At 38.3% G+C, this 15818-nt stretch overlaps 1 protein-coding gene across 1 annotated transcript; it reads left to right on the top strand.

Annotated features, from left to right (window-relative positions):
- The first annotated feature begins 11827 nt into the window (after window positions 1-11827).
- Window positions 11828-14476, top strand: LOC307268627 (uncharacterized protein). Its single transcript, XM_080051340.1, has 2 exons — window positions 11828-11963; window positions 13192-14476. The coding sequence occupies exon 2, from the start codon at window positions 13200-13202 to the stop codon at window positions 14082-14084; it is 885 nt and encodes a 294-aa protein (XP_079907466.1). The 5' UTR covers window positions 11828-11963; window positions 13192-13199; the 3' UTR covers window positions 14085-14476.
- The last annotated feature ends 1342 nt before the right edge of the window (window positions 14477-15818 follow it).

Raw genomic sequence — 15818 nt, 5'->3', positions numbered from 1 at the left:
TCGGTGATTTGTATTTCTTCTATATTTGAAATGACTGTCCTCCTTCAGCGTCGGCCATTTGTAGCCTATTACTTCTGTCTCACTCCTGGCCTACAGCAATACTGCTTTGAACTCCCCCCATTTCCGTCTCCAATATACTATCTATGTCTCCAACACACAAGCCCTGCTTTAATTCACTGTAGTTAGGTTGCTGCCTTATTAGCTGTTGTGACAGTTAACCTACCATTTCTTGCTTTGCCCATTGTTGCTATTTATTTACATGTTGCTTCTGTAAATGCACACTGTTTTTCAGTTTCAGAAGCAGCTGTCTGTTATAAGTATTTTCGTTCTGTACAAGTGACATCTATTTTGCAGGGAGTTTTTCCTCAGATGAGCTAAAGGTCTAAGGGCAGGGGGTGTCTGTCATATTGTTGTTTACGGACTGTGAAGCCTGCTGAGGCAAATGGCTGATATTGCTATATTAAGAAAAACTGATTTCATTTGACTTTTCAACTAATCCACAGTTGTTGCCACATTTTCCTACAGTTGCTGCTGCCCAAACCCCCCCCCCCCCCCCCCCACACACCCATTTGCTGCTTCCCGAAGTAGTATGTAGGAGGTAAGTCGGCATGTTTTTTTTTAACAGGGTTAAATGTGTAATGAGGCCTGTGCTCTGATTACATGTAGAAAATGGCTACATCACATCTCTGATACTCTCTGAATATATCATATATATGTCATAAGGCCTAACAACAGAAATGCACAGAAAATCCCTCTAATTAGGATGCATCCACCAATTACATTTTGGCTCACTATTTACATTACAAAGCAAGCAATAGTGTACTGCTTTCCTTACATTGAAATCAGGTATGGATAAAACAAGTGCTGTATGCATTAAAAGCACTTTTCAATATAGCTTTGCCTGAAATTCTCTGCTGAAAGTTGTCATACACAAATGCCTGTGTCGCACATATTTGAACTGAGGCCTCACTAAATATTGTGACAAAATATCAGATTACTGTCTTAATGAAAACAATTAACAATTCACCTGCACAGATGATAGTAAACAGTTTAAAATGTAATGTTTGTTTCCTAAACATTGAAAGTTACATGTGTCAACCGTGAAACAGAATAAAATTTTTGTTTTCGACCAGAAGAATGACCTAAAACAAATGTGTTTTTCTGTATGCACACTTTGAGCCATGACTTTTAATACATACTACACTTAACATTGTACAATTACCCCTTTAATCCATACATTTGTTTGCTTTATAATGTAATAATTCAATTACACTATTAGAAAACAATATTTTGCTTACTTCATAATGTAACAGGTGAACCACAATGTAATAAGTTGGAACATTATGTGCAAAATGTTATTACATTATCCACTTAGCAATTTGTTACAATATGTCGTTATGGGTCGTTGATACCTTATGTGCTCTCACCATAACATTGCTTTACTTTGCCTAAATTGTGTCTAAACAGTGACGCTCCCTCTCACACACATCTCTTTCTTTCTAATTCGGACTACTACACAGCTCATTGCTGTCCCCAGCCTCTAACATCAATGCTGCAGATTTAATGTTATTTAATGTTAGTGCAGATGCGCTGACTTCTAGGCCTAGACCAAGTTAATGGAAATGATCCAAAATGAGGCCGGAAAAATGTCTTGAAAATGAAGAGCATCATATTAATAGCTGCAGATACTGTAACACACTACAACACATAGGAGTGCATTTATTGTCTTTATTTTATCAAGTAAAATATGAGTTGAAGGTTAACTCAGAGTGCAACAGCTTATAAATAAATCCTTGTTTAATGAACATAGGCTGTTAGTGTTAACATGCAGTGACCCTCTTGGCAGAATCTGCTCTAATGAGAGAAATGGCATTTGTTTGATTTATCAAGAGCAGTGAAAACGTGACTCGTCACAGTGGAGCAGCAGTGAGGGATGCACGACTATTAGTTTGAACGGCATTCATGTTTGAGATTCATAGATTGAATATAAAATGGATGTAGCATCCGGGCTGATCTCAGTTATTCTAACTGCATCCAATACAGAGTAAAACATTTCGCAATAGAAATCAATTCTTGTGCAAGGTTAAATAAGCGTGGGTGTGGTGAATGCTTAGTATCACCTAAGTGTTTTCATTAGTTTGGTGTCATCAGTAACCGTTTCAAGCTAAACAAACAACGACGAGTTTGAAAATACAACGGAAAATCACCCACACCCGTGTTCCTATGAAGTGTTTTATCTATTCCTGCACTCACAGAACCTGTCTTGGATCTATCTTGATTACTGTCTGAGTAATTATACATGTAGAAACATTTCATGGGAATGCAAAGTGCATTGAGAGGTGAACTGGGGTTTGCTTGGTTTTTCTTTACTTTAAAAACGTTTTATTTATCAGTTTTTGACATGACCACAAAGAAACATTTAGTGAGTAAAGAAAAGTGGAAACAAGATAAGAATGAAAGTAGAGTAAAACAAGAAAGAGAAAAAAATAAATAATAATTTAAGAAGAAAAAAAGTGAAATAAGCTAACGAAGATTACTAAGCAGCTACAGATCAGTATGAACATTTACAGTTCTTTCTCATGAATTCATTTGCTTCAAATAATGTGTCCACAAAAAAAGGGAAAAAGGAATACACAAATAAAAACTTGGTCTTGGCCTAGAAGTCAGTGCAGATGCACCTACATATGGACACACTCAATTAGTTTTGAATTGGGACCGGTTAATGGAAATGATCCAAAATGAGGCCGGAAAAATATGACTTGAAAATGATGAGCATCATATTAATAGCTGCAGATACTGTAACACACTACAACACAGAGGAGTTTTAATATTATTATTATTTATTTGTTTGTTTATTAGGGACAGTGCATATTCATGAACAGCTGTAACATTTACAGCTGTAAAAATGCCAGATTTTAGCAAAAGTGCTAGATTTCATCTGTTGTCCCTGGCATGCAAAGAAATACAGGTTAAAAAAAGAATACATATATACAAAGGCACAAATAACACAAGAAAATAAAAGAGTTTAAAGGTGGTCACAGACTTGGTTTTGTTTGAGGTGTTTTGAAGGTTGAATAATTTTGTGAGTCTCTTATTGTGAGTGGGAGAGTATTCCAATATTTAGTTCCTTTGACTGACAGAACAGTTTGTCCGAATGTAGTGCGTCTGTATGGGACGTCACTTATTGTCTTTATTTTATCCAGTAAAATATGAGTTGAAGGTTAACTCAGAGTGCAACAGCTTATAAAAAACAATTCTTGTTTAAAGGTGAAGTAAGTGATTTATTTATGTTAATATAAGTGTTAAATCGCTCTTTATTCGTACAGTGATCACTTACATAATGTGCGCGTTTCATAAAGCCGATCTCTCAGTCATAGTGTTGCCACCCGTCCCGTTTTTCTAAACTGACCATTCTGCTTACTGAACCTTTATTAACATAGGATGACTGTTAGTGTTAACATGCAGTGACCCTCTTGGCAGAATCTGCTCTAATGAGAGAAATGGCATTTGATTGATTTATCAAGAGCAGTGAAAACGGGACTCGTCACAGTGGAGCAGCAGTGAGGGATGCACGACTATTAGTTTTAACGGCATTCATGTTTGAGATTCATAGACTGAATATAAAATGGATGTAGCATCCGGGCTGATCTCAGTTATTCTAACGGCATCCAATACAGAGTAAAACATTTCGCAATAGAAATCATTTATTGTGAAAGGTTTAAACCCTCCTATTGTACTGGGGTCAATTTGACCCCACAAGACATTTCTTTTTGCGTGAAAATATGTTTTTCATTCACCAAATGGTCTGAAAATGATAGGGGTTGTTCAATACTATGCTTTTGATGATTCATATAAATTTGAAGTGTTTTGATCAAATTATGGGTTTTTTATTTAATTTAATAACACCTGTTGTACTCTGGGGTCAATATGACCCCGCAGCACACAATGGTGCAATGGGGCAAAATGTCACACTATACTGCTTCTAACAGATGAAATAACCGCCCCCCCCCTTCTTCTAACGACATCCACACACACATACACACACACACACACACACTCACACACACACACACACCTACACGCACACGCACACACATATACACACACACACACACACACACACACACACACAGACCCACCCACCCACCCACACACACAACACAGACACACACACACACCCACACACAGCAACACACACACACACACCCACACATGCACATACCTGTACATGAGCACACACCCACGAGCGCACACACACACACATGAGCACACACACACGCACACATGAGCACTCCCCCCCAAAAAAAACACACACAGACACACACAGACAGACCCAACACCTGTGCCTTTGATGTGTGGGGTCAAGCAATGGTTTAGAAAACAAAACACATAAACAGATCGTTTCTGGCAGACTCTGCACCATTTCAAACCTTAGTCTGAGACAGGCAGCATGATCAGTAGGCAGCAGGCTTTACCTCAGAGGCTTGTGAGCTCATTTTGAACCAAGTTCAACAAAATGCAATGAAGTGAATCAGCAAAGATCACTCCATAACTACCTGCCTCGCATGCAACTGAGGGACACATCGAGGGTGACTCACTTCTAAAAAGTAAATTTTGAAAAATGTTACGTGTTGTAATGTTGTGTTGTAATGTTAAATATGTCAGGTAAAGAGTGAGGATAAAGTTGAGTAAAAATCTGAAGAACTGAGGTTAGTGATTATTTATGTTTTTTGCCTTAGAAACAGTCAAACCAGGCGAGAACTGACCCTGCCTGGTTTGACTGTCTAAATAAAAAATGCATACTTTTATATAAACAAGGTCTGTTGGCCCTAAATTCAAAAACTAATGGAAATATTTGTGGTTATGGGTTGGACTCAAGTCAGACTAAAGTTGTAACACAAAATTAATTGATAATTTATACTTTATAGGCTTTAAAAAACAGCCGAACTGGGCGGGGTCAATATGACCCCAGAGGACCATGGGTGTTTGTATTTGCTCCTATTCAAAAAATGTAAGTGATTCAAAAACAGTTTTTTCACTAACCTTTGACATAAGCCACTCTCTAATGAGTCATAGAGTCAAAATCATGTTAGGGATTTTTTTATTTTTTTTTTATTTAATTTTAAATCGAAAAAATTGTATATTTTTATATAAACAAGGTCCGTTGGCCTAAAATTCCAAAACCAAGGGAAATATTTGTGGTAATGGGTTGGACTCAAGTCAGAGTAAAGGTGTAACACAAAATGTATTGACAATTTATACTTTAGGCTTTAAAAAAACACCAAACCGTTTGGGGTCAATATGACCCCAGAGGACCATGGGTGTAAGTCAATCGGGAGTACATTACGAGGGTAAGCGTGGGTGTGTTTTAATTAGTTTGGTGTTCTCAGTAACCGCTTGAAGCTAAAACGAGTTTATAATTACGAGTTTGAAAATACAACGTAAAATCACCCACAACCGTGTTCCTATGAAGTGTTCCTACGGTTGAAGCTAAAGCCATAAATCACCTTTTTATGTTCAGTAGCTTATTACTGAAGCAGTAAACTATATTGATTGATTACTGTCTGAGCATTTCTTCATGTAACATTTCATGGGAATGCAAAGTGCTTTGAGAGGTGAACTGGGATTTGCATGGTCTTTCTTTACTCTAAAAACGTTTTATTTATCAGTTTCTGACATGACCACAAAGAAACATTTAGTGAGTAAAGAAAAGTGGAAACAAGAGAAGAATGAAAGTAGAGTAAAAAAAGAAAGAGAAAAAATTAATGATAATTTAAGAATAAAATAAAGTGAAATAAGCAAACGAAGATTACTAAGCAGCTACAGATCAGTATGAACATTTACAGTTCTTTCTCATGAATTCATTTGCTTCAAATAATGTGTCCACAAAAAAAGGGAAAAAGAAATACACAAATAAAAACTTGGTCTAGGCCTGGAAGTCAGTGCAGATGGAAATGATCCAAAATGAGGCCGGAAAAATATGTCTTGAAAATGATGAGCATCATATGAATAGCTGCAGATACTGTAAAACACTACAACACAGAGGAGTGCATTTATTGTCTTTATTTTATCAAGTAAAATATGAGTTGAAGGTTAACTCAGAGTGCAACAGCTTGTAAAAAAAATCCTTGTTTAAAGGTGAAGTAAGTGATTTATATATGTTAATATAAGTGTTAAATCGCTCTTTATTCGTACAGTGATCACTTACACAATGTGTGCGTTTCATAAAGCCGATCTCTCAGTCATAGTGTTGCCACCCGTCCCGTTTTTCTAAACTGACCATTCCGCTTACTGAACCTTTATTAACATAGGATGACTGTTAGTGTTAACATGCAGTGACCCTCTTGGCAGAATCTGCTCTAATGAGAGAAATGGCATTTGATTGATTTATCAAGAGCAGTGAAAACGTGACTCGTCACAGTGGAGCAGCAGTGAGGGATGCACGACTATTAGTTTTAACGGCATTCATGTTTGAGATTCATAGACTGAATATAAAATGGATGTAGCATCCGGGCTGATCTCAGTTATTCTAACTGCATCCAATACAGAGTAAAACATTTCGCAATAGAAATCAATTCTTGTGCCAGGTTAAATAAGCGTGGGCGTGGTGAATGCTTAGTGTCACCTATGTGTTTTAATTAGTTTGGTGTTCTCAGTAACCGCTTCAAGCTAAACAAACAACGATGAGTTTGAAAATACAACGGAAAATCACCCACCCCCGAGTTCCCATGAAGCATGAAACTAAGACCATAAATCACCTTTTCATGCACTGAACATGTCTTGGATCAATCTTGTTACTGTTTCAGTATTTCTTCCTGTAGAAACATTTCATGGGAATGCAAAGTGCATTGAGGTGAACTGGGGTTTGCTTGGTTTTTCTTTACTTTAAAAACGTTTTATTTATCAGTTTCTGACATGACCACAAAGAAACATTTAGTGAGTAAAGAAAAGTGGAAACAAGATAAGAATGAAAGTAGAGTAAAAAAAGAAAGAGAAAAAATAAATAATAATTTAAGAAGAAAAGAAAGTGAAATAAGCAAACAAAGATTACTAAGCAGCTACAGATCAGTATGAACATTTACAGTTCTTTCTCATGAATTAATTTGCTTCAAATAATATGTCCACAAAAAAAGGGAAAAAGAAATACGCAAATAAAAACTTGGTCTAGGCCTTGAAGTCAGTGCAGATGCTTCTAGGCCTAGACCAAGTTAATGGAAATGATCCAAAATGAGGCCAGAAAAATATGAGTTGAAAATGATGAGCATCATATTAATAGCTGCAGATACTGTAAAACACTACAACACATAGGAGTGCATTTATTGTCTTTATTTTATCAAGTAAAATATGAGTTGAAGGTTAACTCAGAATGCAACAGCTTGTAAAAAAAATCCTTGTTTAATAAACATGCTGACTGTTAGTGTTAATGCATGCAGTGACCCTCTTTACCCAGGGGGCAAAGGGATTTTATGGATCACAACCTGGGTGGATGGATGGATGGATGGATGGATGGATGGATGGATGGGTGGATGGATGGATGGATGGACAGACAGACAGACAGACAGACAGACAGACAGACAGACAGACAGACAGACAGACAGACAGACCTGGGTGGACAACCTGGTCAACTACCTGCTGGAAAGCAACAGGGGCCCAAATAGAACATCAGAACCATGGTTTAATGCGAGGGTAAAATTAAATTTTTTTAACTGATAGATATCATCATGAAACTTTGCCAGTTGATTACTGGCATTAAAACATTGATTTGTTGTATTGAATTTCTTTTTTTCTTTTTTTTTATATACTATATGCACATTTAGCATATTTCACAAATTATGCACAAATTTGCTTATCTTTCAAAACCAAAAAATCTAGATTTTGGCTAAAGCAAGAGTTGAAATCTTTATTGCATTTTGACATTATATAAGTGTGTTAAGTTTCTACATAACAAACTTCCTCTGTGAGAAATGGTGTGACAATTCTGGTTTGATAGTGGTTAGATTGACATGATTTGATTTGATGCAGCACTAACATATATAGCAGCATAAAGCACATACATGCAGCACTAACATATAAAGCAGCATAAAGCACATACATGCAGCACTAACATATAAAGCAGCATAAAGCACAAACATGCAGCACAAACATATATAGCAGCATAAAGCACATACATGCAGCACTAACATATATAGCAGCATAAAGCACAAACATGCAGCACTAACATATATAGCAGCATAAAGCACAAACATGCAGCACAAACATATACAATTAGACACTCACATGAACAACACAGGACAGGAGCACACAAGAGACAAGCAAGCAGGACCAAACAGTTACTGAGAAGTCGACAGGAGAAGCAAATGCACAGATCCTCTGTTTGTCAGTAGTAGAGGTCAGCCGTAATACATGAGAATCAGGTTAACTGTTACAGGGACCCACTCTACAATCCACTGAAGCTTTTATTTCTTTCAACACTAATTCTGCAGTGAGAGAATGAATCATCGTGTACTGTGGACATTTTAAAGGGATAGTGCGTAGGAAGGATATTAACGTCAGCACTTTGTGAATATGTGTATCAACACATTTAGTAGCTGCCCCACGCTTGTGGAACCAACTGCCACCTGACATACGTGATGCCCCCTCCATTACTGCCTTTAAATCAAGGCTCAAAACCCATCTGTACACCCTGGCTTTCCCTCCCCATTAGCTATCTGACTTCTACACTACTGTATATGTTTGTGTGTGGAAGTCCGGGTTATATGTATTTTGTACTTTTATCTTTATTTTATTTTTATTTATTTTTTTCTATTGTTGTTGTTGTTATTTTACCTTCATGTTGGCCCATGTTGGCCTACTGAATGCACTATGTACAGCACTTTGGTCAGTGAAAACTGTTATAAATGTGCTTTTATAAATACATTTTACTTACTTACTTACTTACATTTCATTTTACAGAGAGAGACAAAGAAAATATAAAAACCATGTTGTACTGAAACATTTTAACCAACAAAATAAAGCAAAGAGTGAAATATTTCGCAATAGAAATCAATTCTTGTGAAAGGTTTAATAAGCGTGGGTGGTGAATGCTGTGTGTCACCTATGTGTTTTTATTAGTTGGGTGTTATCAGTAACCGCTTCAAGCTAAACAAACAACGACGAGTTTGAAAATACAACAGAAAATCACCCACACCTGTGTTCCCATGAAGTGTTGAAACTAAGGCCATAAATCACCTTTTCATGCACTGAACATGTCTTGGATCTATCTTGTTACTGTTTCAGTATTTCTTCATGTAGAAACATTTCATGAGAATGCAAAGTGTATTGAGAGGTGAACTGGGGTTTGCATGGTTTTTCTTTACTTTAAAAACGTTTTATTTATCAGTTTTTGACATGACCACAAAGAAACATTTAGTGAGTAAAGAAAAGTGGAAACAAGAGAAGAATGAAAGTAGAGTAAAAAAAGAAAGAGAAAAAATTAATGATAATTTAAGAATAAAATAAAGTGTAATAAGCTAACGAAGATTACTAAGCAGCTACAGATCAGTACGAACATTTACAGTTCTTTCTCATGAATTCATTTGCTTCAAATAATGTGTCCACAAAAAAAGGAAAAAAGGAATACACAAATAAAAACTTGGTCTAGGCCTAGAAGTCAGTGCAGATGCTTCTAGGCCTAGACCAAGTTAATGGAAATGATCCAAAATGAGGCCAGAAAAATATGACTTGAAAATGATGAGCATCATATTAATAGCTGCAGATACTGTAAAACACTACAACACATAGGAGTGCATTTATTGTCTTTATTTTATCAAGTAAAATATGAGTTGAACTCAGAGTGCAACAGCTTGTAAAAAAATCCTTGTTTAATTAACATGCTGACTGTTAGTGTTAATGCATGCAGTGACCCTCTTTACCCAGGGGGCAAAGGGATTTTATGGATCACAACCTGGGTAGATAGATAGTTAGATAGACAGACAGACAGACAGACAGACAGACAGACAGACAGACAGACAGACAGACAGACAGACAGACAGACAGACAGACAGACAGACAGACAGACAGACAGACAGACCTGGGTGGACAACCTGGTCAACTACCTGCTGGAAAGCAACAGGGGCCCAAATAGAACATCAGAACCATGGTTTAATGCGAGGGTAAAATTTAATTTTTTTAACTGATAGATATCATCATGAAACTTTGCCAGTTGATTACTGGCATTAAAACATTGATTTGTTGTATTCCTTTTAATATCTATGCAAATTTAGCATATATATATAGGGGAAGGTGGGGTGAATTGTGCATTTTGGAAGTTGCAAAACCCCTTGTTTCTAGAAAACCGTGGAAGAAATTGGAAATGTGACCACATATTTAAGAAGAGCCATCCATTTGACTCATCCTGTAAAGAAGGGAGACACAAGGAATAAGATATAAGCACATTTAAGCTCAAAAAACTGTGTTTTGCCTTTCAAAGTAAAATTTCCATGATCAAGGTTTTTTGATTATTGTGTCTGAACAATTATAGACACGTTTGAAAACATTTGACACATGTTTTAGTGCTTTGGTATGCTACACTTTGAGTCTATATAGTTAGCACAATGTCAACCCTAAATTGCTGCATCATGCCTATTATCCAAAATTCTGGGGATGGGGTGATTTGTGCGCAAGGGCCTGGGTGAGTTATAAGTAAGTAAGTAAGTAAAATGTATTTATAAAAGCACATTTATGACAGTTTGCACTGTCCAAAGTGCTGTACATAGTGCATTCAGTAGGTAAACAATGAAGGTACAATAACAATAACCAAAATAAAAGACGTAAAGCCCATACATCCACATAAACACAGATAGTAGTGCAGAGGTAAGATAGTTAATGGGGAGGAAACACCAGGGTGTACATATGGGTTTTGAGCCTTGATTTAAAGGCAGAAATGTACGGGGAATCACATTTGTCAGGTGGCAGTTGGTTCCACAAGCACGGAGCAACTAGTGCAAAGTACATTTCTGAGAGTCGTGCCAGTGGCATGGCTGTATACGCTGGTCACCAAAAGAAAGTGATTGTCTACAGTAGCTCAGAAGAGAGTGACATCTCAATTCCACTTAACGACACCACTGATGAGAGTTCAGATGGCCAGAAAGATGATGATGGTGACTTTGTCATTGTGACACAATGACGCACAAATCACCCCACATAGTGGGGTGATTTGTGCGTCAAGACAACTTTTTTTCCGAAAGCTATATTTCTTAAACAGTTTATTCCAGATCCAAAGTTTTTATTGCCAGGGATGCACAACATCCTGAAATATATGTACATATTTTAGTTGGAGACATAACTGTCAAGGCCTCACTTTAAAATCACTTTGAGTAAAAAGTTGCACAAATCACCCCACCTTCCCCTATATATTTATTGGCTAAAGCAAGAGTTGAAATCTTTATTGCATTTTGACTCTATATAAGTGTGTTAAGTTTCTACATAACAAACTTCCTCTGTGAGAAATGGTGTGACAATTCTGGTTTGATAGTGTATAAATAAACGTGATTTGATAGTTTTTTTTCATTACTCTGACCCAGAAATCTCAACTTCTAAATCACTTACATCAACTAAACTTTCCATAATCATTCTCAGCACTATTCTGTAGGTTATTGAAAAAGGATTTTTTCATATGTTGTTCACTGTCTGATTTATGAGACATTTTCTTCTTCAAAACACGCCGTAATGCATTTTAAGACATGTACATAGTATTTTTTGATTTATAAAATTAAAAAAGGCTGTGTAAAGAATCCTTCCTCAAAGTGGTGCCAAACTGTGTCAGGTTGAAAGTGGGAAGGACTGACCATAGAATTCCACAGAAGTGGTGATGTAACAACCAGGTCTCTGTATAAAGGCAGCAGACTCTGGGTAGAAACATCAGAACTCAGCTCACCAGTTGACTTCACCTTCCTGCCTGTCAATCACTGTCAGCTTCAGCACACGTAAGTATTTCAGAATATTTTTATTATTATTAATTCACATTCATCTCTGGACAATATATTCTTCTATTCCAGATCTTAATCCATTACATCTTTTGATGTTGTTGAAAAGATAGAAATAAGATAGGCTGTGTCTTGCCTAAACAGTCATGCATCTTCCTTTGTTTATCTTGTTTTCTAAGGGCGCACTCACACTAGTGCCGTTTGCCTGTTCCGTGCTCAGCACGATTCAGCACGATTCCCCCCCCTCCCCACTCCCCCCGCAGGCCCGTGCTCACACTGCTCGTGGCCTGGGCACACTTGCACCTTGCCTACGTCACCGTGCACGTTTAGGATTTGGAGCTTAGTCTACTTGTAGGCTATACGACTGTTTGTGAATATTTTCATCCGGCCAAATTTGCATCAAATATTCCACTTCCACATTAGAGCAACGAGAATCCTTAAGCTATTGTTTTTTTTTAAATGTAGTCTTGACGTAATAGGTCGCGGTGAACAGTCTCATATTTGTGCAGCACGCTGTTTATTATTAATATAACGGCCCGTCATCAGACCATATGTATCCGGATGGTTTTGTACACATCGATCGCTCCATCAAATCCAAGTCAGAACTTTTTGTATCGGCAGAGATCGTTTTTTTAAGTGTCTTTATAAAGTTTCTTGTTAAACCTTAGTGTAGGCTACTGTTTCCTTATCACCGGGCCGCGGTGTGTTGTTTTGGGTGCGTCTCCACCGCCATGCGTAAATGCAGTTATGACAGCTGACGGGAGGAAAAAGAAAAAAAATCATCTGACGAACGTGAGTAAACACGAAAACCTTTTTGCTGTGCTTTCTGAGCCGACCTAATTAGCTCTCTCCCTCTTTTATTAGCCCACACCTAGGCTTACACACACGTTAATTCTCACACATTATAGCTACAAGTCCAAGTGGTGGGCAATTCTGGTGCCGACTAGTAAGGCAGCGGACGTTAACGGACAATGCATCCTTAATAAATTCACGTCAGGAACGCCGCCTGTGCGCTTGCTTGTGCGCGTGTCATCTCATTAGCATCTGTACTTTGGCCACGGCACACCTCTCCCAGGTGTGCCGTGGCCAAGGGGCTGTTCCGTGCTGGAATACGGATGGCGTGGTCACACTAGCCAAACGTTCTAGACTTTAGTATGCTAATGAGCTTTGGCACGGGGCCGCGGCCCTAGTGTGAGTGGCCCCTAAAGCTCTTCTTTGTTCTACACAGGTTCCACAATGGCCGCCTACATCACCGACCTTGATGTGTCCACTAATGCAGCTGAGGAACAGAATCTCCAATCGAAGCTTTTTCTGAAAATCAATGTTAATCTGAACCAGGGAACCAAAGGAAATAAAGTCTATCTCTGGTACAAGACAGATGGCCCCCAGCCCATCACTAGGGTTCAACTCTCATACGACAATGCCATGGCCGGAGGCCTGATCAATTCAGGCTACACCAAGATCAATGAGGATCTCAATGCTGGAGCAGGCGGAAATTACATCTACCTGTGGTACTTCAGAGGCTCCGGAGAGTACGATACTCCCATCGTGGAGATCACCTTCTCAACCAATGCAGAGCAAGACGCCCGGATGTTTGCTGACGGCCGGGAGGAGCTGGCCTGTGATCTGAACCGCAAGGCTGGTGGAGACTGGATCTACATGTTGGTGAAGAGATCAGAGCAGACCTACGTCTGTGACGTCACCGCCACCGATTCCTTTAGTTTAGATCACACCCTCTTCCAGGAAGGTTACATCCGTCTGGATGAAGATACCAACAGGGGAGCAAGAGGACGGGATGTCTACATCTGGTACCGGCAGACCACCGACTCCAAGAGAGCGATCACCGACCTGCAGGTCTCCATCAATGATGCAGAGTATCAGCAATATCAGCAGCAGGGGTACACACCTGTGAGTGTGAACCTCAATGAGGGCACAAATTCAGCTTACAAAGTGTACCTGTGGTACAATAAACAGCCAGGAGGCAAACCCATCAATGCCATCATGCTGCTTCTCCAAAAAGATGCTGTAGCAGCTTATAAAAAGGCTGGTGTCACTGTCATTGAAAAAGATCTCAACGCAGGCAATAAGGGCCAACTTGAGTACATCTGTGTTAATCAGTAAAGGTTAAGAATCCATCACCCTAGTTAGTTTCACCTGGTGAGGTCTCCTAATATAATACAGAGGTGGTCTGTGATAACCAGGTGATACTCAGACTGTGCAAACAGTTCTAATGATGTGAAATCATTTTGGTGATGGTTTATTGAACCTATTTTCTCTTTTTCTCCGATATAAAAAGCAATTAAATGTATTTGTTGACAGTTATATTACTGGCCATTTCAGAATGTATCAACGCTGTTTGGGTTCAATGTATTAATCTGTCAAATTAAAATCAAACCAAAGTCGTATTAATAATTATAAGATGTTAAACAACTAATAACATATTGGAGCTCTGAATCTTATTCTGCTACTTCCTGCTTTTCAAAGAATCAATAAAGACAAATTTGATTGAGAAATGTCTTCGCTTCATACTTTATATTATAGAAACTGACTGTTTTCATGTGTGTTAATGTGTAAATGCTAAACATAAGCAGAAGTCAATCTTCTGCATTAAGAGAGTAATAAATGTAAGCTGAGTATGAAGGCTTGGACAAACTTGAAAAGGTCTCATTAGTATGAAATGAGTTGAATACACACAATGTAAAGGCTATGAAATATGTGCAATATTTAGAAGTTTGAATAGTTTATTTCTGAAAAATGATATATAAGTTGAAAGACATGAAGAAATAAAGTCAGAAAGAGTCTAAGTGTCAAGTCAAGTCTTAAAGGTTCAGTCAGTGATTTGGTCCTTTTAGCTTCCTGTCAGTGACTAGCAGTTAGCCAACACACACACACACACACACACACACGCACTGCAGTTAGCAGTCCCCTCCCTCGTCCCTACGTCACCACCACATGAACACACACAGCAGTCCCCTCCCTCGTCCCTACGTCACCACCACATGAACACACAGAGCAGTCCCCTCCCTCGCCCCTACGTCACCACCACATGAACACACAGAGCAGTCCCCTCCCTCGTCCCTACGTCACCACCACATGAACACACAGCAGTCCCCTCCCTCGTCCCTACGTCACCACCACATGAACACACAGCAGTCCCCTCCCTCGTCCCTACGTCACCACCACATGAACACACAGCCGTCTTCATCAGATAGTGCCGCGATGGAGAGCAGCGAGTCATCGTTCACGGGCACAGAGACCCGCCTCTTTAAAGCACTCTGTCTCCTGATTGGATAAAAACGACTGGGAGACCTGCGTTATGAACTGTGCATACTGTTTTAGATAGATAGATAGATAGATAGATAGATAGATAGATAAATAGATAGATAGATAGATAGATAGATAGATAGATAGATAGATAGATAGATAGATAGATAGATAGATAGATAGATAGATAGATAGATAGATAGGGACCTGTGTTATGGACTGTGCATACTGTTTAAGTGATTGCTGTATGAATATAGAGAGATTTAACACGTATATCAACAAGAAAATATCACTTCCTTCTCCTTTAAGTGTTTGATAAATCTAACTGTTAGAACTATTGATCTGATCAGAGATATATTACAAACATATTATATAGGAATACATACAAAGGCCTAAATGAAAATAAAGTGTCATCAGTCCATAAGTAGTTTCTCAAAAACACAGCATAACATGGCCTTACTTTTCTTAAAGGTGGAGCCAAATCACCACTAGTCAAAATCAGTGAATATTTCATCACAATGCACTACCTGTCCATAAGGTTGTTGTGTTAATCTGGTGTTAATACACAGTCTAGGCTCTGTAAACAGGTAA

The sequence above is a fragment of the Ammodytes marinus genome, assembly GCF_949987685.1.
Source record: "Ammodytes marinus genome assembly, chromosome: 22".
Lineage (NCBI taxonomy): Eukaryota > Metazoa > Chordata > Actinopteri > Uranoscopiformes > Ammodytidae > Ammodytes > Ammodytes marinus.
The sequence above is the reverse complement of the archived record's forward strand: the minus strand, read 5'-3'. Positions and strand labels throughout refer to the sequence as shown.

Excerpts from the sequence above, each read along its gene's own strand:
- LOC307268627 (XM_080051340.1), top strand. The coding sequence starts at position 13,200 with ATGGCCGCCTACATCACCGACCTTGATGTGTCCACTAATGCAGCTGAG.